This window comes from Suillus discolor (assembly GCF_016758755.1).
Source record: "Suillus discolor strain FC423 chromosome Unknown F5147scaffold_57, whole genome shotgun sequence".
Lineage (NCBI taxonomy): Eukaryota > Fungi > Basidiomycota > Agaricomycetes > Boletales > Suillaceae > Suillus > Suillus discolor.
Genome location: NW_024541304.1, coordinates 231020 through 254384, shown reverse-complemented (window position 1 = coordinate 254384; position 23365 = coordinate 231020). Strand labels below are relative to the sequence as shown.

The 23365-nt window shown below is 48.4% G+C and overlaps 10 protein-coding genes across 10 annotated transcripts; 4 read left to right on the top strand and 6 right to left on the bottom strand.

The window, feature by feature from the left end:
* Positions 1-222: 222 nt before the first annotated feature.
* F5147DRAFT_712154 (uncharacterized protein) lies at positions 223-2427 on the top strand. The gene has a single exon (XM_041438343.1). It carries the CDS (start codon positions 602-604, stop codon positions 1952-1954), a length of 1353 nt encoding a protein of 450 aa, XP_041289274.1. The 5' UTR covers positions 223-601; the 3' UTR covers positions 1955-2427.
* A 175-nt stretch (positions 2428-2602) lies between these two features.
* Positions 2603-3756, top strand: F5147DRAFT_582606 (thioredoxin-like protein; the record flags this gene model as incomplete). The annotated part of the gene is made up of 3 exons (XM_041431667.1): positions 2603-3160; positions 3224-3606; positions 3660-3756. 3 exons carry the CDS (start codon positions 2603-2605, stop codon positions 3754-3756), a joined length of 1038 nt encoding a protein of 345 aa, XP_041289273.1.
* A 1390-nt stretch (positions 3757-5146) lies between these two features.
* On the top strand, positions 5147-8242 carry F5147DRAFT_712141 (major facilitator superfamily domain-containing protein). The gene is made up of 16 exons (XM_041438342.1): positions 5147-5355; positions 5416-5545; positions 5607-5734; positions 5789-5860; positions 5910-5927; positions 5989-6055; positions 6104-6112; positions 6166-6326; positions 6386-6676; positions 6736-6887; positions 6944-7002; positions 7056-7158; positions 7217-7251; positions 7305-7516; positions 7568-7717; positions 7780-8242. Exons 1-16 carry the CDS (start codon positions 5313-5315, stop codon positions 7959-7961), a joined length of 1812 nt encoding a protein of 603 aa, XP_041289272.1. The 5' UTR covers positions 5147-5312; the 3' UTR covers positions 7962-8242.
* A 302-nt stretch (positions 8243-8544) lies between these two features.
* On the bottom strand, positions 8545-10186 carry F5147DRAFT_777317 (uncharacterized protein; the record flags this gene model as incomplete). The annotated part of the gene is made up of 3 exons (XM_041441966.1): positions 8545-9209; positions 9271-9369; positions 9418-10186. 3 exons carry the CDS (start codon positions 10184-10186, stop codon positions 8545-8547), a joined length of 1533 nt encoding a protein of 510 aa, XP_041289271.1.
* A 1678-nt stretch (positions 10187-11864) lies between these two features.
* F5147DRAFT_582582 (uncharacterized protein) lies at positions 11865-12682 on the bottom strand (the record flags this gene model as incomplete). The annotated part of the gene is made up of 2 exons (XM_041431663.1): positions 11865-12482; positions 12530-12682. Coding segments are annotated over 2 exons (771 nt in total), but the record flags the coding sequence as incomplete, so codon positions are not given.
* Positions 12683-12842: 160 nt separating this feature from the next.
* F5147DRAFT_712138 (uncharacterized protein) lies at positions 12843-14119 on the bottom strand. The gene is made up of 4 exons (XM_041438341.1): positions 13758-14119; positions 13285-13555; positions 13223-13249; positions 12843-13163 (listed from the first exon to the last, which is right to left on the bottom strand). The coding sequence occupies exons 1-4, from the start codon at positions 14036-14038 to the stop codon at positions 13104-13106; spliced, it is 639 nt and encodes a 212-aa protein (XP_041289269.1). The 5' UTR covers positions 14039-14119; the 3' UTR covers positions 12843-13103.
* Positions 14120-14732: 613 nt separating this feature from the next.
* Positions 14733-15639, bottom strand: F5147DRAFT_814078 (uncharacterized protein; the record flags this gene model as incomplete). Its single annotated transcript, XM_041443511.1, has 2 exons — positions 14733-15464; positions 15520-15639. 2 exons carry the CDS (start codon positions 15637-15639, stop codon positions 14733-14735), a joined length of 852 nt encoding a protein of 283 aa, XP_041289268.1.
* Positions 15640-15670: 31 nt separating this feature from the next.
* F5147DRAFT_777314 (uncharacterized protein) lies at positions 15671-16264 on the bottom strand (the record flags this gene model as incomplete). The annotated part of the gene is made up of 1 exon (XM_041441965.1): positions 15671-16264. The coding sequence occupies one exon, from the start codon at positions 16262-16264 to the stop codon at positions 15671-15673; it is 594 nt and encodes a 197-aa protein (XP_041289267.1).
* Positions 16265-17151: 887 nt separating this feature from the next.
* On the bottom strand, positions 17152-18733 carry F5147DRAFT_839417 (uncharacterized protein; the record flags this gene model as incomplete). The annotated part of the gene is made up of 5 exons (XM_041444216.1): positions 18439-18733; positions 18026-18368; positions 17954-17977; positions 17823-17887; positions 17152-17775 (listed from the first exon to the last, which is right to left on the bottom strand). The coding sequence occupies exons 2-5, from the start codon at positions 18363-18365 to the stop codon at positions 17152-17154; spliced, it is 1053 nt and encodes a 350-aa protein (XP_041289266.1). The 5' UTR covers positions 18366-18368; positions 18439-18733.
* Positions 18734-19731: 998 nt separating this feature from the next.
* On the top strand, positions 19732-23262 carry F5147DRAFT_763062 (uncharacterized protein; the record flags this gene model as incomplete). Its single annotated transcript, XM_041440617.1, has 12 exons — positions 19732-19853; positions 19902-20168; positions 20230-20301; positions 20483-20520; positions 20602-20720; positions 20924-21118; positions 21166-21249; positions 21276-21338; positions 21389-21702; positions 21739-22274; positions 23046-23113; positions 23220-23262. Exons 2-12 carry the CDS (start codon positions 20048-20050, stop codon positions 23260-23262), a joined length of 1653 nt encoding a protein of 550 aa, XP_041289265.1. The 5' UTR covers positions 19732-19853; positions 19902-20047.
* Between the last annotated feature and the right edge of the window lie 103 nt (positions 23263-23365).

Here is a 23365-nt window from a genome sequence, read left to right as displayed (position 1 = left end):
TGAGTTGTTCAAAGGATAGTTGGGAGGATTTAAAAATACTACAACATATTCCTGGTAGGATTCGTGGGTTTGATGAAGCTGGCACTGTCCCTTGTCTAAGAATACGGACATAAGTACAGCATCTTATCGCCAAGTTATGGGAATAAGTACCTTACATACTGTCCCCGTGGGAAATATCAATGAGGCAGAGTCTGGGTATATAGACGCCAGACTTAGTTCCTTACTACCTTCAAGATCTACAGCGAGCCACAATTTTTTTAACTCTCCCTTTCATTATCGTTTTCTCTCTCTCTTCAAGCACCCTGTCCGATAATGCGCTCCGTAGACGGTCCCAAGATTGTCCGTCAGATTCGCTGTCTATTGACAGCAATGTCCTCCAGGGTCCATGCGAAACGGTAAGTGTTTCATATTCTGATACGTGGAAAAGCTCGACCAGGGTGCCCTCGGTAACGTCGAGCAACCACCTGTGCTGTTTTGTTCGTTTTTTAGACTGTCTAACCTTTCTCATTACAGGCGAAACGCCTTCTCTGATAACCCCCGCACATCATTCATCCATTCACCCGCACTTGACCTTCCGTATCTACCAACGGAAATATGGCTCATGATTTTGCGCGAAGCCACAACCATGAACTCAGATCCCCTCGATATCTCTCTTGGTCTATCATTTTTGGAAACCACCTGCGAAGTCTCAGAATACCACGCCTCCATGAAGATCAAGCGGGACCTATCGCTTGTAAGCAAAATGTGGAATAAATACATGCAGGAGTACCTATACGAGTTTGTCTGGATCAGTCGAGCCAGCCAAGCAAAAGCGCTCGCACTCACCTTACTCACACAATTTATCGAGGGTAAGCCCTCCAGCGGCCATTACATTCGCCGATTACACATGGAAACGCCCGTCCTCATGCGGTGCGCCACGGATGATATCCGTACCATTCTTGATTACGCCCCCCATCTCGTCATCTATTCTGATCATCACTCAGTGCGATGCATGCGCTATTCAGAGTTTATTGATGTGCGCTGTTCCCCGGAACAGATGGTTTCTGTTCTTGCGAATTCGAATAGCAAACTTCGCAAACTTTCTCTCACCAACTACAGCGATGACCCCTTCCCAAGACATGTATCGCCGCTCCTCCGGCGCACTGCAGCTAACCTCGAATACTTGGAGCTTTCGTCGTCCACTATACCCCTCGTTTCTGGTCACCTCTTCGCATCAAAATCCCCCATCGTTTCCCTTCCTGTACTTCAATCCCTCAAACTGACCCTCGATAACACAACCTTTGCGGTACTTGCGGCATGGGACATGCCAAATCTGCGAAATGTCTCTGTAGTCTCTTCAGATTTTGGCTACGCAGGACCCGGGTTCGCTTACTTCTTTGCCGCACATGGCAAAAAACTACACCAGTTGGAACTGGGACACTCTTCTTCACTCGTCGTCGAACACTACCTCTCACTTCATCCTCGGCCTGTACAACATATTCCACTAGCAGAGTGGTGCCCCAACCTCAAAGAGTTCATTTGTTCTGCGGATGCAGAGTGGAGCTGGCAGAACCCAGATTGGATAGCGCCGCATGTCCTCCTTCCTGGGCACAAAAGCCTGGAATTCATTGGCATCCGAGATATCGATAAGCGCCTCATGGATGACGCATCTGCTTTCCCTGCTGACAGGGAAGATGAGGCGCCGTTTTTCCCATTGGTGGAGCAAATCTCGTCGCTACTCTTTAATGACGCCTTCCCGTCTTTACGGTACATCCGTGACTTGAGCCGGGGATCCCATTCGATGCGCGTCGGACAACGTCCCGAGACGCGAATCTTGAAATTCTGGGCCAAGATTCTTGCCCGCTGTGGTGAGCGGCAGGTCTGGCTCGAGGATTTCCGAGGCGTCAATATTACGTTACGGGATCTGAAACGGGCAGGACTTGACCGTATAGGAGGTGCCGTCACCCTCGCCTAGTTTTTTTTATCCTTTTACTTCTGTGCTTTCTACATGCATACCCTCCTTATCTTCCGTTCTGCGTCACTATCTATCTGCGTCACTGTCCGTCTATCACTGTATCAAAAACTCGTACATGCATTCACCCCATAACCACACATACTGCGAATACCATAGCACTCGTTTCTCGGTCCTCTTCATTTTTTTTCTATTCACTCTACATCCCTCTTCGGGCTCCCAGCATTCGTGCGCGCATACCTTGTTATCTTCGTGGAGTTGGACGCCTTTCCGTTGAACCGTCTCTCATTTCCATTTCCTTGGTCTAGGGTCTTCGATGACTGTAGCATACCACCGCATCACATCACATCGTACATACTATCATACGCTCGTTGCATCGTCATTCGTTCTCCACTCTCTTTCCTGGTTGGTTGTGGATGCATCTTTGTGGCCTATATCATGTAGTAGAATGGAAATGACTATTTTTTGGAGAATATTTTTGGTCTAGCATGAGCGCTGTGTATACTTGATGACTTGAAAATCTGATCAGCCAGATCTGGGATCTGAGATCTGGGGATGACTAGATGACTCCACACCCCACAGCACTTGTTAAGCACTCGTAACCATTTGTTCCATCTCATCGTAATTACCAGTAACCTGACTAATTAAACAATGGTAAGCGCACTTGACTCATACTCATCATCGCTCATCGCCTTCCAGGACGCTGACATCGAGCACCTGGTCCTCTCAGGCAAGCTCTTCGGCACAAACTCCCGTTCCTCCTCTCCCGAACGCAGCCCCTCCCCAACCCTCTCCTTCGCATCCGCATCCTCCGACTCCTCCCACCGGCGCATCTACCAACACAATCGCGATGCCACAACCACAGCAGCACAAGCGCAACAAGAGTCCATCGGGATGGGGCCAGGGCGCACAGGCGTAAAAGGCGTCATCCGCGATCAACACGAAGCAGCTGCGCTCCAAGCTGAGCGGCGCGCACGCGAAATGGAAGAAGTGCGGAAACGCATGGAGAGGGCTAATCTCGGGGGGAAAACGTTCTTAGAGGAGGAAGCGGAGAAAGACGCGTTGGATCCTGAGAAGCGGACGAATGTGCTTGGGATCCCTAAGACGGGGCGGTTTGGGCATCTCAGGGAGGTTGGCCGTGGGGGGTTCGTGAGCGCTGTTGAGAGGGAGGATAGAGGTGTTTGGGTTGTTGTGCATTTGTATGAGTCGGTGAGTTGTTTTTTGGGCGTGCGTGCGTGGGGGGTGGGTTTTTGATGGGGTTTTTTTTACTAGTCGTTGGATCGGTGTTATGCTCTTGATGAGGTGTTGGCGAGGCTTGCGAGGATGTATCCTGAGACGAAGTTTGTGCGTGCGCGGGCGGCTGCGCTTGGGTTTGCGTCGACTGCGTTGTCGTCGTCGTCGACTCGGGTGCGGTCCAAGTTGAATGGGATGCCTGGGCGGTTTGTCGAGGATGATGGTGATGATCCGTATGCTGATGGGGCTGATGAGAAGCCTTATTATGACGAGGAGGAGCAGGATGAGGGGGAACAGGAAGAGGACGTCGACACAGACATGCTACCAACATTACTGGTCTACCGCGACGGTGAGCTCGTGCATAATTGGGTACGCGTAGACTGGGAAGCAGGGCAGGCGGGTGTCGAGGATTTGCTCGCAAGGTAACTGATCTTATCTCTCATTCTCAGAACCTCATGCATTATCATGTTTGTAGACGAAACGTCATTTCATCATTCAGGTCAACTGGCAATTGCGGTCTGCCAGAAGATGACGTTGATGATCTGATATGGAGCGACGAAGACGAACGATGACCCCGCGAATCGGGGCTCTTACTGTTCAAAAAATCATACCTGTCTTTGTGTCTCCCAGCTCCGGTGGACCAAATTCCTGGTATTGATATTGGGTGCATATGGACATTGTAACCTGATACTTAGGATGTGTTGTTGGATTTCATGTACCCAGTATTGTACATAGTCTGTTCTAGTGATGTGCGGGCGTGGCTCGGCCTGAAAGCCCCAGCTCGGGGACCCGGGCTTGGGCTTTGTAAAACCTCAGCTGAGGAATGGCTGGACTTGTTCTTTCAAGGACGATATATATTTGTAGATGTACAGTACTTAGTCGTCATCAGCTGAATGAACATCAGACTGTCCGAGTCATCCTCCTCCTTTGAAATCGGCGTATATCACCCCTTGTCATCTGTTGGTTCGACTTCTAACACCTCGGATTCTTCACCTTCAAGAGATCATGGACCGGGCTGCCGGAATAGAAGATAACATTTAGCGCATTGCCGCAGGCCTCGATAATATCTCCTTTCAGCGAATTACGCTACTCGTTGATTGTGATTCCTTGAGACGGATGCCTGCCGTAATGAGTTAGCGAAGCCCACGCTGGATATCGATCGCAACAGGAACAGTGGCAATCAGCAAACAACCTCGAAGCGAGTGAAAGTCACTTATGCCGCCATCGATACCCGCCGCCTCGTAGAAACAGCCCTCCACGGGTTTGATGGGACGTGGAGCTTGATTCTGCGGCCGTATTGATAGTTAGTTTCCCCAGGCCGCAAACCTTGATTTGTGATTGAGGGCTGCGATAACGAGGCTAGTAGCCCATCGTAGCGTTATTTGAACAAGCAAGCACATGATTTCGATGGTCGGTACTTTGCGCCGAGAATTTGAAGTAGGTCCAAAGGCTCATTTGAAGGACTGTTGAGTGATAATCGAGCTCGATATTGAGATGTGGGTTTGATTCAGAACAAAGTAGTGTTGAGAATTCGCAGTATGTGGAGGACTGTTAAAGTGATAGTTTGGCTCGTTAGGTAACGCGCGGGAGGCTTGTTTGAAGGACTGTTGAAGTGGTGATCATCGATCTTGTGAAGATAAGTATGATATGAAGTTTGATTTTGAATGACGTAGCGGCATTCATAATGAAAGCCGCCGGACCGGGCGCTATGTCATGGTCAAGCTATGACTATCACGGCTAGACCATGTACATCACTAACTCCTGAGGGAACATAGTTTGAGACTGAGGAGGACATTGCGATGTGGATGATTAGTTTTGTATGTATACCGTCGCGTTGCTAGGGTTGTTCCAAGTTTGTTCTGATGTTCTGATCCGAGCCTGTGCCATGTGCCAAGATCCGTGCGACTACGTAACTCGATTGGGGTTTATTGGGTCTTTGGCCGGTGAGCGCGTGTGCCCAACGTTGCATCGGCTTCCGTACATACAGATCGCAGTATCTTTGTCTGCAACCAGTGTGAGAATCCCTTATCAGCCAAGTGCTGTCCCAAACAACCAAGCAGCCCACTGTTCTTTGCCCAGACTCCTTTCTCAGATCTCAATATTAATATCCATATTCGAGCAACAAGCCATGTCTACAGCAGGCTACACGCCTCTCCCTCAGAACCCCCAAGGTCTGAATCAGTCTCACCATCGAAAAAATTTGTGTCCGCTCATAATGTTTTAACATCTAGACGACGACCGCGACGACACTGAACGTTCAGTTCTCATTGCAGACTCGCAGGAAGCACATGCTGGCGTCATAAAAGTCGAGGCCGCACAACGCGTATATGGGCGTTACTCTCGTTGGTTTCTCTTCATTGGGTGCGTGCAAATCACTTTCAAGTTGCGCCTCGTATACTAATTCATAAATTACTACCGATAGCCTTGGACTTGCATCATATATATACTCCCTTGATGCATCCACAACTTATGCATACCTTACATTCGCTACTTCATATTTTGGCGAGCACAGCTTTATCAGCTCAATCGCCGTCGCACAGTCACTTATTAGTAATCTCTCCCCCTCGTCGCCCTTGACAGTGATTGTTGACTGAATATTCACAGTCGCTGTTGGGAAACCTGTAATCGCTAAAGTCGCGGACGTCTCGTCGCGAGGCACCGCTTACGTTGGTGTCTGTGAGTGCGCACTGCATCTTCAAGTCCTTGTCTGACCTTGTACTTCTAGTGATCTTTTACGTTCTCGGTATGTCGTTTGCATGCAACTCACTGCAGTCATCATTGATATCATGATCTGCCACTACTAGGCTATACCGTAATAGCTTCTGCCCCTAATGCCGGTTTTATTGCTGGGGGGATCGTACTCTATGCTGTGTGCGCGTCAATTCTTTTCTCTTCTTTCTATCTTACTCATTTTTCTAGTGGATATACGTGAGCATATGCCGATAACGCCACTATTCTGGGCATTGATTTACTCGGCCCAGTGGATTGCAACTACTCACACAGATTATCATTGCTGACATCACCACCCTTGCGTGGCGTGGGCTTGTCGTCTCCCTCGTCTCTGCACCATTCCTGATCAATGGATTTATTGGCTCAAACATATCCACCGCAGTCCTCAACACTATCGGTTGGAGATGGGGCTGTAAGTCACGTGCATCATTTCACCTTGTCATTTTCTCAATTGCATGATGTGATTCATAGATGCCATGTTTGCCATCCTTGTCCCTGTTTCCCTTGCGCCCCTCATTTTCACTCTTCTGTGGGCGGAACGCAAGGCCAAAAGGATTGCACTTCTCGACTCCAACAAATCACGTAGTCGCGAGAACTCAAGACAGCGAAGCCTCTCAGATATATCTGTATCCGCCATGGCTGTCTTCCTTCGGTCCGCTGAACAGCTTGACCTAGTCGGACTTGTCCTTCTCGGGGCCGCAGTTTCACTGACCTTGCTTCCATTGACAATTAGTCAGGCTGTGTCAGGATCCTGGAAGAATGGTCCGTGTTCAATATCTCATTTTCTCGGCGAGAGATTGACAAGTGTGCACGAAATGTAGGCTCGATCATTGCAATGCTTTTCATGGGAGTTGTGCTCCTTGTCGTATTCGCAGTCTGGGATCTACGTTACGCCAGTATGCCCGTGATCGCTCCTCGGTTTGTCAAGAATAGAAGTGTCGTATGTGCCGCGTTCATCGGCTTTTTTGACTTCGTAAGTGTCAAGTGGCGTCGACATTTATTGGTGAAACTGATCGTTCGATGTTATAGATGTCGTTCTTCCTTACGTATACGTATCTGTTTTCGTTTGTCCTCGTGGTGAAACCTTGGTACCTTTTACCTTCGGCTTGTGAGAGAGTATGTGTTAACCTAGCCTCTGAAGGTCACTCGTGAATGCGACGTACTTCATTCAGGTGCAATCCGTTGCACTGACATTCTTTGGCATTCTTGCGGGTCTCAGCATGCGTTTCCTCCATCGTTACAAGGTACGCCACTGTCACTGATCCAATCAAACCTGCAGCCCAGCTCAACCTTGCGCGGTAGTACGTACTCGTCGTCGGACTCGTCATCCGTCTCGCGTAAGCCCCTCAATCATTTCACCCAAAATTTTTGACCTACGTATTCTTATCAGGGGTGTTGCAATGATGATCCATTCGCGTGGCGCCAACGCCTCAAATGCTGAGCTCGTGTGGACCCAGATCCTTCAAGGTTTCGGCGGAGGTTTTGCCGCTGTCTCTTCGCAAGTAGGAGCACAAGCATCCGTCCCTCACACAGACGTGGCGATCATCACGGCGATCGTGCTCCTAGTGACTGAAATCGGGGGCGCAGTTGGGAACGCATGCGGTATGTTAACTCTCATGCATATCTAGAGTCGTTGATTAGATGGAAACACAGCCGGTGCGATTTGGTCGAACACGATGCCAAGTAACCTAGAGAAGTATCTGCCATCGTTGACTGCCGAACAGCGTGCAGAGCTGTTTGGGAGCATAAGGTCAGCAGCTTCGTATCCGCTCGGCCATCCCATACGAGAGGGCGTCATCAGCGGTGCGTTTTAAATAGATGTGCTATGTATATATTAATGCAAATGCTCACCGATCATGTTTCAGCGTACGATGACACGATGAAGATCATGGTAACCACGGCAACCATACTGAGCATGATACCTATCTTGCTTGCGCTCGCGATGCCGAACTGGTACTTGGGGGACAAGCAGAACGCGATCGATGCTGCTGATCTTACCGGAAGGTCGGAGCTCGAAGACGACCTCGAGGATGAGGAAGAGCTGTAGTCTTATTCTTGTTGGGCATTGGGCGAGACCTACTTTGTATCATACCGCAAGCGGTTGCCGCTGTGCGGCTCGCCTTGTGAGAGGAAAACAACATTCCATTCGGTTTGTTCCTGCTCACTTTTAACTATCCTTTCTACTTCGATCGTGACATCATAAAGAGTTGTAGTGTTAGAGAGAATGATGTTTATGTTAGGAATGTTGTCTTTAAGTAGCTAGAAATACGAGTTTTGTGGATTTCTGTGGATGATATAGTACCAAGAGCAGGTCTGTTAGGAGCATCATCATCAACAGAAACCGCAACTGTCGAGCTCGCACTACATCGTAAGCACTTGTAGTTTATAGTGTGGTGGATTCAGATTAACACTGCTTTGTCAGGATACTAATCTACGCTTCATCTTCTAGTGGGAGCATTATCGTCCGGTGTTCGTTACTTTTTATATCATGTTAACTAACCTAGTGTTTTACGTGTCAGATAATTTATGTATCAGTCTTGGTCTCGTCAACTAGATGTCTAGTTCCAAGCGGTGAAAACGCACCGAGGTGTGCGAGGGATATGAAATCTACCAAGGGGGATTTTGAATAATCAACCCTGTCGGATTCTCTTCCCTGCATCATCTGGCGTAGGAAACGTGTCACCTTCTTCTCGGGGCCTCTTCTGCTTGCGGAGGTTGAGGAGCCGACAAAGTTTGATATCACCAGCTTCTTTTTGCGCATCATCGAGATATTCTGCGGCTTTTGCATGCATATCTTCCCGAAGGGAGTCATCAAGCATAAGCGAGGGGTACTTTTTCTCTGCCTTTTCATGACTGTCTTGAAGAGTACTTGCAAAATGCCCAATATTATGGCAAACATCAAGGCATCTATCTGAAAGGACAGATTCGCAGGTGCGCTGAAGTTCTGTGATGCGAGTGAAGAAGTCCCGGCGTGTTTCCTGGCTAATCACACCAGGGAACGCCAGCTGGTATTGTCTCAACTGCGCATCCACATCAAAGGAATCGTGGGAGTTCGCCGTGATCGTGTCCGTGTGATAAAAGAAGATCCACGTATATGCCCACCATACAGATTCGATGTCGTGCAGGAAGTTCGTGCGGAATGGAGGGGGGGCGGGAGGTTTGTAGCACGAAGTGTTCTCCCAGATGCAGTGGACCGGGGTTGGAAAAGGTACCGCTGACGTTCTACTTCTATCAAAATGAAATGCATTGTTCCCTGCCGACGAGTTAGCAGCGAGAGGTATCATCTTCAGAAATTCTTACCGTTCGAACGTCGTGAGAAGTGTTTGGATCTATCTCTTGCGCGCACTCGAAGTCACCCAGTTTGCCTATACTCCCGTTGTCGCCGACGACCCAAATCACGTTCCCGACGCTGAAATCGCCATGGATCCAACCTGCCTTATGCAAATAATATAGGCCTAAGGGTGGCGTGAGCGATCGAGGTAAGGAGAATAAGGTTGCTGTACCCTTCAGTCCGCCAGACAAGCATCTCAGGCTGTCGGCCAGAGAGATCCCATCCTTGATAGCGACTCCGCCATCATCAAACGCAATGCGCGCGTGGACTCTCTGTGCGATCTGTGCATCCTTTCGCCCAACAATGCCTAATTGTGCGGGAAGGAAGACAGACAGTCTACCACTGTCGGGTACGTCGACCATAGCAGATAAATGCGGCTTTTTGGAGGGAATGAGCTTGAGATCAATGGGTTCCCCCTCTTCGGACCTCTTCGAGTTCGCAGGTCGAATGAAGGCCTTCCATTTCAGATCGTTTTCAGTGAGAATCTCCCTCTGAATTAAGTCGTCGCGCATATCCTGCAGACGTTGCGGGGAAGGCATGAGACCAACACACTTCGCTAGGGAAACGAACGGGACCTGCAGATACCTTTCCAAATCAGCGAGAACAGCCTCGCGGCCTAGCTTCAGGTCTCCCGTGCGATAATCAGATTGTGAGGTGTGGCGAGGGACTAGGGCTGTATCTGGCGGTGGTAGCTGTGACTTCTGTGATGGTGGTGTATGGGGGGTGGCCATTGTGATGCGATCTGTGAAACAGTTCGGCTTTGGGGATAAATGCTCGAGGTTGTGCAAGAACAAGACTGAAACTGTTATTGCAAGCTTAAATACCTTCGGATTCGCAAATGTGACGTCATGGCCAGTGGACAGTCTGAGACAAAGTAATGGAACATCGGCATCCTCCGAGTGTAATTCGAACTCCGCTCGATGTTTCGAACGACCAACCATGTCAATCAATCCCGCCAATGCGCCCGCCACCGCCGCCCCACCTGTAACTCCCACATAACGACAGTAGTTACAGGTGATAATATATGGGGTTCGCACTTCTAAGACGGGGTAAATACAGTCAATCAGAGCCTCCTTCAATATTTATCTCTTCAATAATGAGGGACTTTTATATAGGCTCTGGGTGCCCGGTAAATGCCATGATGTGTTGCTGATGTTGTTTAAGATTTCAAACCTTCAAGTTCGCTATGCGACACGATGAGCTCCCACATCTTGATATCTCGCACCCAGGTGAACGTATTGACGGCGGGTTTTGACAACCCATGCGCAAGTGACCATTAAAATACGTCAATCTGTCTTATGTGTCCGTAGAATGTGTAAACTAAGCTATATTACTCCTCATCAGTCATGAACTTCGTTCCAGTCGCCAGAAATCATCGGCAACATGGGGCACCTCCTCTTCCTGCACTTCCTCATCTAAGTCATCTGGTGTATCCGGCACCGCTGCAGGTTGTCTATTGTTATTGAAAGGTAGGTGTTCTACCAGCAATTGTGATGGGACCTGCGCATTCGATGTGCTGGAGCTTTCTCCGAGACCTGTACTATTGGTGCTTGTACTGGGGATATCGTCCCGCTAAAGCCAGGAAGTGTCGATATTTCATGCAGCCGCTTTAGGTGGCGTGAATTGAATCGTCTTCAGACATTTCGATGTATATATAGCGACTTGATGAGCAAGAGTTGGACTGACAGCCTTCAACTGATCCTCGCCCGCCCACATGTATTTGTCTTTGTCTCGGATGTACGTCACTACATCTGCCTTCGGACTTGGTCGTATCAGGCAGGACTGACAACAGTTGCGTAATCCGAAACATTGACCTTATACTACCGTTTACCCTATGAGATGACTCGTTCAGAATATCACAACGAATTGATTAGGAACGGCATTCTTGAATTTACCTTGAGTTGTATCTGGTTATTCTTGCGCATCTCAAATATCTCGTTGTGCCATATCCGAAAGCCTTAGCTTGTCACATCTGTCACACCTTTGCACGGCTGTGAAGTGGTGAGTGGCAACGCAAATCTGTAATAATTGCTGGCGAGTCAGAAAGCTCGCGAGGATGATCGCAGACTGCAGTTGGCAACCTGACCGTCAGGAAAATAGGGTGGATGGTGGTGAGGTGTGAGAGGGTTGGAGGATATTTTGCAAGCACATCAGATAATGACGCGATCGCAAGTGTGAGTCAAGAAATTTGAGATGAAGTGGAGAGCTGAGTCAATATAATATACCTTACATTTCCTTCAGCTTCAGCGAATTGTCGCTGGACCTATACGACCTCATTGTACCAGCACTGTACATATGAGTAAGGATAGGCTAACATCGGCCCAGAGCAACGCGAGCATGTTCAGGGATAAATTAAATCGCGGCAAAAATCCTTGATATGGTGCTACAAAGGATCAGACGCGACAGTATGCAGTTGCGCAGACGTTCAGGAGATCGGTGTGTAATGAAACTTTCCAATAAGACTCACTCACAAAATGTAAAGCATGCCAAATGTGTGATCTCGCATGTTTAGCAGAGTCAACGGATCTTGTGGCCAGCTCATTATTGCTGGTAAGCACAATAGCTATGGGATACTCGTCTAGCATCCCCTCGTATGTATCATACAATCAATAAAAAAAATCAACCCTGGTGGATCCTCTTCCCTGCATTATCTGGCGGAGGCGACGTTTCACCTTCTTCTCGGGGTCTCTTCTGCTTGCGGAGGTTGAGGAGCCGACAAAGTTTGATATCACCAGCTTTTTTTTGCGCATAATCGAGATATTCTGCGGCTTTTGCATGCATATCTTCCCGAAGGGAGTCATCAAGCACAATCGAGGGGTGCTCAGCCTCTGCCTTTCGATAACTGGCTTGGAGAGTATATGCAAAATGCGCAAGATTATCGCAAACCTTAAAGCATCTATCTGAAAGGATGGATTTGCAGGTGTGATAAAGTTCTGTGATGCCAATGAAGAATTTCAGGCGTGTTGGCTGGTCAATCGCACCAGGGAACGCCAGCTGATGTTGTCTCAACTGCGCATCCACATTGAAGGAATTGTTGGAGTTCGCCGTGATTGTGTCCGTGTGATAAGAGAATATCCACGCATACGCCCACCATACAGATTCGATGTCGTGCAGGAAGTTCATGCGGAATGGAGGGGGGGACGGGACGTTTGTATCACCATATGTTGGAGGGGGAGCTAGGGTTTGGAAAAGGTACTGCTGATGTTCTACTTCTATGGCCATGAAATGCATTGTTCCCTGCCGACGAGTTAGCAGCGAGAGGTATCATCTTCAGAAATTCTTACCGTTCGAACGTCGTGAGAAGTGTCTGAATTTATCTCTTTCGTGTACTCGAAGTCACCCAGTTTGCCGATACCCCCATTGTCGCCGACGACCCAAATCACGTTCCCGACGCTGAAATCGCAATGGATCCAACCTGCTTTATGCAAATAGTATAGGCCTAAGGGTGGCGTGAGCGATTGAGGTAAGGAGAATAAGAATAGTTGCTTTACCCTTCAGTCCCAGTGAAAATCGACAAGAATGAGGTAGATACGTGTAGATACAGATCGAAAAAAATATAAGGGAATGGATTTTTTCGCTATGTTTCGACTTCTTTAAAAAAGTGGGACTTTTCGAGACGAAAAAAGATAGAGATCGAAACGAATATTTAGCACTTCGATACGATTCTCGTTGGCTTTAGATCACTTTTAGATGCATATATGCGTTGAAAATGTTCCATTTGGGTGGGGTGAATAGGTATCTAATGCTATTGAATGATGTATCTATGGGTATCGCGATAGTTAGGTGCTCGTGGTATTGCTGTGCCCGCGCCCGCCTCCGCCATCCCGCCATCCCACCATCCCGCCTCGTATCCATTAGCTACTCCTCATCTGCATCATTACCGGCGCCGTTCCTTTCGGTGGGTCCAGCCGAGCCGAGCTATAAAGCAAATCATTGTTAGTATGAAGATACGCGCGGCTATCATGAATACCACGCACCTGTAGAGCCGCTTTGTGCATGTATACCTTTAATAGTACTAGTCGGTAGATTAATAGAAAACGCGCCAACACATCTTCTCTGCATGATCGGGGTGAAGCCATAGAGCCTGCAATTGCGGCCCAACTGGACAGGTATTGAATGTCTGACAAGCGACCTTTTTCTGCGCAGTGCTCTTCTTTGTGTCCCAGCGCTCCTCTCCACACCTCGGGCATTCATCATGATTGATATCAGTATATGGACCCGTAAAGGCAAGGCAGGTGTTTGGGCACATGTCGTGGACGATTGGAACAACTCCACTGATTTCCGCAGCAGTACACTTGATCCGATGATGACTGTAGATATCGTTGTCGGGATGTCATTCCATGGTAGCATCACGGATAGTATTATAGGCTTTGATCGTGGTATTGGCGAAATAAAACTTTAATGAGAGAATGAGGTCGGGGTCAGTGGTGTCCGAGTCAGGGAGTTCACGAAGAGGGTTTCGAAGCCTTTATAGTGCATCCATTGGTAGTCGAGAGTGCGAGTCATCGAGACTTGCTTTTTGCAAAGCAGTGATGAATGCCATCGCATCTTGAATATCTTCCAGTTGCGCCATGCAGTGAAGTTGCTCCAGGTCTAGTGTCTTGATCAAGATCAGCAGCACCAAGATCAGGTGCGCCATGGTCTCGTTCTTCAGGCTGAGTGTCGCTAAGATCAGGTGTGTCGTGTTCTCGTTCTTCAGGCTGAGCGTTACCGAGATCAGGTGTGTCGTGGTCTCGTTCTTTGGGCTGAGCGTCACCAAGATCAGTATGAAGCTCGTAGGTGTCTATATCCATAGTGATATTTATCAGTCTATTAGTCTTGTTTTCTTGTTCGTGACACTTTCAATTGAAAGGCTCACTGTTGTGCTAGAAAATATGGCCATGACCTGGTTGTATGCACATGGCGGGGCAGTGATGTCGAGCCTCAGAGATGCAATCTCTGGCTGGAGCAAGTAGAGAATAAGTTCGTCCGGGTACTAGAAACGGCAGTCACAGTGAATAAATCAACTGCTCGCCGCTCTGCCAGTGGGCTCGTGGTTGTTATGTTGTAGTCTGCGAGAGATATAGTCGCGGGCTTAGTGATAACTTGAAACGCGACTCGGACTGAGGGAATGATTGTATCGAGCCGAGGTCGTGGCGGGAACAAATGACATGGTGGGCAGATGAGAAGATGCGACATTGCGAGTGGTTCAACTGCACTAGCTCGGAATAAACATAATGCAAATGCGTGGGGTACAAGTTATGGAGTTACACAAACAAAAGATGCACGATGCACATGCGCATTGCGCACATATGGGCGTTGTGCAAAGTTTGTTGAAAGTTCAAAAAATATTGCAAACTACGCGATCGAAGTTTGACATGCTTGCATTTTTTTACTGTTGCAAGGATTCTTTGCGTTTTGCACAAAATCAGAGTTTTGCCGTCTCGAATTTCTTAGATTTGTATCTGCCTCAATTTGTACTTAGACATCTATCTCTACATATCTACCTCATTCTTGTCGATTTTCACTGGGCTTCAGTGCGCCAGACAAACAACTCAAGCTGTCAGCCAGAGAGATTAGATCCTTGACAGTGACTCCAACATCATCAAAAATGATGCGCGCGTGAACTCTCTGTGGGATTCGTGTTTCCTTTCGTCCAACAATGCCCAATTGTGCGGGAAGGAAGGCAGATAGTTTACCACTGTTGGGTACGTCGCCTGTAGCAGATGAATGCAGCCTTTCGCAGAGGATGGGCTTGGGATCGATAAGTTTCCACTTCCAGGTGCCATCATGATCGTCTCTGGCCACCGGGTTCACCGTCTCATCCGAGGCACCATCAATTGTGACATCCTTCCAGAGCCGGACTCCAATGAAGTGCCTCTTGGCATCGGCGAAATCCTCCACTCCCAGCTTCTTCTCGCAGGAGGCCAAGATCTTTTCTAGGATCTTGCCCTCGGATTGACGATCAATTTCTCTCCACGAATCTTTGATGGCAACCTTCTTCCCTTTAGCGTCCGTGGCTTCGTACACGCAAGTTCCACGTCCAACCATATAGTCCGCGCTGTAGGTAGCAAGTTCCCGTGTCGTGGTGAACACTTCGTTGCCTACTGTGAACTTGTATTGCATTTTTCCTCCTACATAGATCCGCTCGACAGTGGGGTCCCATCCGAGCCCTTTCAAAGAGGTAGACGTAGATACAGATCCAAGAACATGAAAGAGAGAGATCACACCATCAATGTCCTAGATGTATTATATCAGTTAGTACCCTAACATACAGCGCGATAAGGTGGCGTACCTCGAAGCAGTTGATAGGCTCTGTAACTGCGAGGAACCCACGATTACCGAGCCACAGTCTCAACTGCGTGTCCTCGATTGTGATACCGAAGGCAAACCGACGGCAGGGGTCCTCGCGCATGATGTTGTGAAGGCTCCAGATTATCTTACGTTCATTCTAGAGCAGAGTTTATAAGCCGGCGCCGAAGAGATCTGCAACAACAGCTTATGTCTTGGAGAGCTTTGGCATCCTGTTCCTTCTTGAATCCGAATGGCACAGCAATATCGAACCAATGCATCCTGGGTGCAGTTCGATTGTTCACCCGCACAAGGTATCCATCCGGCAGGGAAGTATTATGGTGCTCTGAGAGGGGCATATTCGATAGGTAGGATACTCCACAATTCGGGACCTTTTCCAAGATTCCAGAGATGATTCCCTCGAGGGACTTGAACGTCATCTCTTCGGACATCTTCGCGGGTCGAATGAAGTCCTTCCATTCCAGGCCGTCGTTGGTGAGAATCTCGCTCCGAATTAAATGGTCGCGCATCTCCTCCAGATGCTGCTGAGAAGGCACGGCACCAACACACTTCGCTAGGGAAACGAACGGGACCTGTAGATACCTTCTCAAATCAGTAGGAACAGCCTCGCGACCTAGCTCCAGATCCCCCGTGCGATAGTCAGATTGTGAGGTGTGGGGAGGGACTAGTGCTGTGTCTGGCGGTGGTACCTGTGACTTCTGTGATGGTGGTGTATGAGGGGTAGCCATCGTGATTCAATCTGCGAAACAGTTAGGCTTCGGGGAGAAATGCTCGAGGTTGCACAAGAACAAGACTGAAACTGTTATTGCAGCACTAGTAAATACCTTCGCATTCACAAATGTGGCTACGTACCTCAGGGACTTAGAAAGTCAGGGATTTGGTCTGGGGCCCATCGGCAAGCCCGGCAGAGTTCAACTGAGTTTAAACCATTGCTTTATGACAAAGCACGACTTTGTTATATTTCAAGTAAGTTCGAACGCGAGGTCTTGAAGTTTTGCAAAGTGGAAAGCTTCTGAATAAGGAAACTCCTCAAAGCCATTGCACAACAGACCAAAACGACGCTCTTCTGAACTCTGCACTGGTCTGGCACAACTGAGGGCTACGGCGAATTCTAATATAAATACAACCCGTGCGTGATGTGTGCAGCCCTGAAAATTCACTGTAAGCGTGTATCGTCTAGTATCTCAAACCGATATGTAATGTGACTCACGTATCATGATTTTCCTCAGTGTGTACTGTATGACTGTTGACGGACCATCTAGCACATAGAATGATTCCTTCATCTAGCGTCATATGGAACTATTACTGGCTGTGTTCTCTAGATCTGTCCCGTCACCAGTTAGCTCGTGGAATCTCCATGTAAGCGCTAGGTCGAAACCATGGTTTTCATCTCACAAGTATTGCGGTACGATGCTTTGGATGGTTTCATTATATCACCCCTTCAAATTACCGCATCAAAAGCAGGGGCTACGCTGGTTTGCAACGCAGTGGACACACAAGGTAAGCGTCTTTGCACAGTTACAATAAAAATGCGACTGGTATCACAAGGTAGTATTATGTTGTTAATCTATGTTCGTTCGCCATCTGGGTTACCAATGTTGGAGCTGTCCGGAAATCAACCCTGTCGGATCCTTTTCCCCGCATTATCTGGCATAGGCGACGTTTCACCTTCTTCTCGGGGCCTCTTCTGCTTGAGGAGGTTGAAGAGCCGACAAAGTTTGATATCACCAGCTTCTTTTTGCGCATCATCGAAATATTCTGCGGCTTTTGCATGCATATCTTCCCGAAGGGAGTCATCAAGCATGAGCGAGGGGTACTTTTTCTCTGCCTTTTCATGACTGTCTTGAAGAGTACTTGCAAAATGCCCAATATTATGGCAAACATCAAGGCATCTATCTGAAAGGACAGATTCGCAGGTGCGCTGAAGTTCTGTGATGCGAGTGAAGAAGTCCCGGCGTGTTTCCTGGCTAATCGCACCAGGGAACGCCAGCTGGTATTGTCTCAACTGCGCATCCACATCAAAGGAATCGTGGGAGTTCGCCGTGATCGTGTCCGTGTGATAAAAGAAGATCCACGTATATGCCCACCATACAGATTCGATGTCGTGCAGGAAGTTCATGCGGAATGGAGGGGGGGGCGGGAGGTTTGTAGCACGAAGTGTTCTCCCAGATGCAGTGGACCGGGGTTGGAAAATGTACTTCTGACGTTCTACTTCTATGGCCATGAAATGCATTGTTCCCTGCCGACGAGTTAGCAGCGAGAGGTATCATCTTCAGAAATTCTTACCGTTCGAACGTCGTGAGAAGTGTTTGGATCTATCTCTTGCGCGTACTCGAAGTCACCCAGTTTGCCTATACCCCCGTTGTCGCCGACGACCTAAATCACGTTCCCGACGCTGAAATCGCCATGGATCCAACCTGCCTTATGCAAATAATATAGGCCTAAGGGTGGCGTGAGCGATCGAGGTAAGGAGAATAAGGTTCCTTTACCCTTCAGTCCGCCAGACAAGCATCTCAGGCTGTCGGCCAGAGAGATCCCATCCTTGATAGCGACTCCGCCATCATCAAACGCAATGCGCGCGTGGACTCTCTGTGCGATCTGTGCATCCTTTCGCCCAACAATGCCTAATTGTGCGGGAAGGAAGACAGACAGTCTACCACTGTCGGGTACGTCGACCATAGCAGATAAATGCGGCTTTTTGGAGGGAATGAGCTTGAGATCAATGGGTTCCCCCTCTTCGGACCTCTTCGAGTTCGCAGGTCGAATGAAGGCCTTCCATTTCAGATCGTTTTCAGTGAGAATCTCCCTCTGAATTAAGTCGTCGCGCATATCCTGCAGACGTTGCGGGGAAGGCATGAGACCAACACACTTCGCTAGGGAAACGAACGGGACCTGCAGATACCTTTCCAAATCAGCGAGAACAGCCTCGCGGCCTAGCTTCAGGTCTCCCGTGCGATAATCAGATTGTGAGGTGTGGCGAGGGACTAGGGCTGTATCTGGCGGTGGTAGCTGTGACTTCTGTGATGGTGGTGTATGATGGGTAGCCATCGTGATTCGATCTGCGAAATAGTTCGGCTTTGGGGAGAAATCCTTGAGGTTGCACAAGAACAAGACTGAAACTGTTATTGCAGTACTTGGTAAATACCATCGCATTCGATACCTCAGGGGACCATCGGCAAGCCCGGCAGAGTTCCACGTTCAGACCATTGCTTCATGACAAAACACGACTTTGGTAGCCTAGTGGGTGACTATCCGTAGGCTGAAATAATGCGGAATAAAATGAGATAGAATAAAAAAGACCATTTAAGGAAGTCGTGCCGCGATGCCGCTGTTCATTTGCATCGAATTTGCAAAACATTATTTTTTGACCCCCTTACAAACTCTAAATCTAGAAGGGGGGGGGCCCCCCCCTTACAGATTATTCCGGATTATAAACGACGGATTAAATCCGTTTTGGGCCACTACGCCTAAGCTATCTGCTGACTAATCCATGACTTGAGGTCCGCCTAACACATGTTCAGCATGGCGATGGTCGCCACCTGGTCCAAACATTTTCCAATATACAGAGTCCCATCCCTGAGCTCCCTGGCGAAGTTTTTAGCTGAAATTTTAAGATTGCTATCAGCAGACAACGCCGACACGTACCACTGCAACCGGCCAGGGTACAAGGTGAGCAGTGCTGACACCATTCTCTCCCTATAAGTCTAGAATTACGAAAACAACTCGTTCCCCAAGCTACCACAACTGTTTCTTTTTCATTAAAGACTTGATTTCATGTGTGTACTAATGTATTCCTGCGACCACCGCTGGGCACGACAAAGGTACAGCCGCTTAGGGCTCCGAGTTTCAACACGATCAAGTCGAGCTAGCTCTATTCCAGCAACGAGTGTAGCTGCTAACATCCTCGCGTCTTCTTCGTCGTCAAGAAATGCTGTCTCTTCTCCGTCATTCACCAGATTGTGGTACTGTAGTAGTAGTAGATCGTCCATTGCAGTTTTGACCGAATTATTTTATTCCAGATGCGTTACGGTTGTGTTTTCTGTACAGATTATCTTTTGCAAATATCTTTCAAAGTCCGTTATAATCTATTCCGCATTATTTTGCCTACGGATAGTCACCCAGTATAAGTTTTGCAAAGTGGCAAGCTCCTGAATAAGGAAAGTCTTCAAAGCTAATTTCTTTTATTGCACAACAGACCAAAACAACGCTTACCCTTCGTGTTCTGAACTCTGCACTGGTCTGGCACAACTGAGGGCTACGGTGAATTCTAATATAAACGCAACCCACGCGTGACGCGTGCAGCCATGAAAAGTCACCGTAAGTGTGTATCTCAAACCGATATGTAATGTGACTCACGTATCATAGAGTATACTGTATAACTGTTGACGGACCCTCTAGCACATAGAATGATTCCTTCATCTTGCGTCATATGGAACTATTACGGGCTGTGTTCTCTCTGTCCCATCACCAGTTAGCTCATGGAATCTTTATTTAAGCGCTAGGTCAAAACCATGGTTTCCATCTCAAAAGTATTGCGGTATGATGCTTTGGATGGTTCCACTATATCACCCCTTCAAATTACCGCATCAAAAGAAAGTGCTAAGCTGGTTTGCGACGCAGTGGACACACAAGGTAAGCATCTTTGCACGTTTACAATAAAAATGCGACTGACCCTACGCATCAAAATTTTCAGATCTTTGTAATTCTACCGTGACGCACCTCAGTGTCTGGCGTGTCTCTACGGCGCAACTTTACGCTGTAATATGTAAATTTACCCCTTATGCTCAAGCTCGCTCGCCACTGTCCTGAGCAGGTACCGCTGCCAAAGTTTATGGTTGTGGTCTAAGTGTGCCGCGACAATGCTTCGAGTCCGCGAGAATCCCGTTTTTCCTATAATTAGAACCTTGTCTGAGTTGTACTTCTCCACATGTGATGTCACCTTCTAGTGGAGAAGGACCAGTACTCACTTGATCGTCACATTCGGGTCAGTGATCTCAGTGTTCTTGTGGACTAATGCACGCGTGGCGCTACAAAGCAGTGAATTCCACAGGTGCATATCCTATAGGAATGTGTCCACAGACGCTTGCCTTTTCCCGACGTGTTGTCGGGGGATAATGTCAAATCGGTGGCCTCAATGCACGACCACAGTCGTCCTTTGTCTATCGTTTCCCCGCCCGTCGAGAGGTATAAGACCTGGTGTCGTTCTCTGCTCTATTTCTCTCATCTTCGTCTTTACTTTCCAACTGTGTCTCATCATCTTAGCCACTTCACTTGTTCAATTCATCTGTATGTCTGTGTAAGTCTACTCGCACGTCAGGTGGGTAGCTTGATATGCTAACACTGCCTTACCCATCTAGTTCCTCGTGCCACCACACGCCATTCGATAGGTTAGTGTTCTACTTCGAGTTCGAGGACGCTTCATCTCATCATGTTCTTAGCGAGTCTATGCCCATGTCAAATGACCACGTACCGCTCCCCGGCGATCCTGACCTCGATTCGTTGTCCTTTGAAGAATTGGGCAAGTTGGTCGCAGCTCACCACAGCGGTGAGATGTCCCCCGAAGTGTGTGCCCAGTTGGATGAGTATGTGGGTCTACCTAAATCATTTATTCAAACTCACGGTCGTACAGATTGTTGAAAGAGAGCGATGAATTAATGCGTAGTGTAATTAACGAAGATGCGCTGGCAGGCCCAGACAATGCTTACGTTGACGGGTAAGCCTATCTAGTTAGCCTATCAGGAACAAGCAACTCACGTCCAACGACAGGACAAACTATGATGAATTACCAGCGACGCAACAAGGGTACGTGTACTCGTAACTGAGTCCTCGTTATTGCTCATCTGTTTCTTCAGGACTGAAGCCGATTCACAAGATGTTCAAAATCCTCAGATATTCGAGTTGGTTCCGACATTGAAGAATTTCACTGCCCTGGTGGCTGGTCTCCCCCAGTTGTCCCACATCGATCAGGGGCTCTACTATCCTCCGCAGATCTCTGCTGTACCTCAAGCGCCCCCGCAAGGCCATCCTTGGTCTCAGCATGAATACAACCCTAGATACTTCATGAACAGGCCTCCCAACACATATACGCAGCCCTCTGCCGCACCGCAAGGCATCGTATGGTCCCAGCATGGATACAATCCTGGATATAACGCCAATGGACCCCCTGGTGCGTATTACCCACAACCCTCTGCGATCGTTCCAGCACCGCCGCAAGGTTACGCATTAACCCAGCATGGATATCATCCCGCTCCCCCCTACCCTTACCAGCAACCTTCCACCATTGCGGGTCCGTCCAACGCGAATTACCCCATTGCGACATTACCCCAAGGTCAATATGCTCCATTGCAGACGGAATCTAGTGGGGGCTCAAACGCGGCGCCAACTTCCTTTGCTCTTGACGAGACAGCATCCACCAGTCCTCGTAAGCGTAAAACCCTCCAGACCTCGGATGGTTTGAGTCCGTTCGTTACACCATCGATGCGCAAGCGCAGACGCCCGAACACCACCGACGACTACGGACCGGGCAAGTTTGGTCTGTACACGCTAGCGGATGGTAGTGCCACGATTATGACCATACCTGTTCACGACTCAAAGCCTGTCGACATTCGTAGCCGCAGGACCCACGATCCCAACGGAAATCCCCTGCGAACGAGAAGATTTGGGGCTATGGAACTGGACGATACCTACCCCGAAGAATCCGGAAACGTCTCTGACTACCACTCGTCACAGTTGGCCTGCGTACGCTCATGCGATTGGACCGACCAGCCGTGTGGTCTATTCATAGAGGTGGACAAGATCCGCATCGACGACCACCTGTGGTTTTGGCATGGGGTTGAACCGACGAGAACTACTCCGAGCCCCTGCCGATTCAAGGGTTGCCCGGACGCAGAGATGATGAAGTTTCTGAGCCGTCACATCGAAGGGGTCCACTTCTCTGCGTCCTATCGATGCCCCTATTGCAAGAAGCTGTCGTCGAGGACCGATTCTTTGACTCGGCATCAGAAGGGGTGCAAACCATTGCTTGCTAGCAGGACCCATGCTGAGCATGGAAAGTACGAATTCCGTCTCCAAGAGATGATCAGGTCAGTTTCTGGATATATCGTACCTGCCAAGAACGCGACCTAGGACAGCGTCTGAATGTGTATGTCCCCCTTACCCCGCATCTGTCGCTGCTACTAACGCTACTCCTCATTTCTGTGCTCTAGTGTTGACTCTAATTATTGACGAAACTTCTCTTCACGGCTGATGTCACTCATTTCATATCTAACACCGACATTCCTTTAGACTATGCTCTCTACGGCTAACGACACTCGTTTCATTATATCACCCACATTCCTTTAGACTACTCTCTCTACGGCTAACGACACTCGTTTCATTCTATTACCAACATTCCTTCTGAAACTTATTCTCTCTACAGTTAACCACACTCGCTTCATTCTATCACCGACATTCCTTTCGAATATTCGCTCTTTTTGTCCTTGCTCAGTGTATCTTCTATATGGTTATTAGTTTATCTTTATTGCACGCTGGACGTGGCTATCGTACCTTACCATAGCGCTCGGTCCATCTTACATACGGTTAGATTTTATGGGAAGAAAGTTGGAAGTAGCTAGTCACTATCATATCTCGTTATGGAGCTTGGAGCTTTGCATCGTCATTGTTATGAATGAAATATACGGATAGTGAACGCTTGAGCGATTCGGAGTACATGATCAAGGTGTTCTAGTGTTTCCGCTGACTCAGTGGAGCTCAGGTGCAACATGTATATGAGGTGGACGGACCTGCTTCCGTGGAATAAAATGTTTCATCGTGAGTATGAACGGGACAGT

Excerpts from the sequence above, each read along its gene's own strand:
- F5147DRAFT_712138 (XM_041438341.1), bottom strand. The coding sequence starts at position 14,038 with ATGGATATAGACACCTACGAGCTTCATACTGATCTTGGTGACGCTCAG. Across the intron at positions 13,250-13,284 it reads CAGAGAAGATGTGTTGGCGC|GTATACATGCACAAAGCGGC; the intron begins GTTTTCTATTAA and ends GTACTATTAAAG. Across the intron at positions 13,164-13,222 it reads TGCACAAAGCGGCTCTACAG|CTCGGCTCGGCTGGACCCAC; the intron begins GTGCGTGGTATT and ends TTTGCTTTATAG.
- F5147DRAFT_712141 (XM_041438342.1), top strand. The coding sequence starts at position 5,313 with ATGTCTACAGCAGGCTACACGCCTCTCCCTCAGAACCCCCAAG. Across the intron at positions 5,735-5,788 it reads CGTCGCACAGTCACTTATTA|TCGCTGTTGGGAAACCTGTA; the intron begins GTAATCTCTCCC and ends GAATATTCACAG. Across the intron at positions 6,327-6,385 it reads TATCGGTTGGAGATGGGGCT|ATGCCATGTTTGCCATCCTT; the intron begins GTAAGTCACGTG and ends TGTGATTCATAG.
- F5147DRAFT_712154 (XM_041438343.1), top strand. The coding sequence starts at position 602 with ATGATTTTGCGCGAAGCCACAACCATGAACTCAGATCCCCTCGATATC.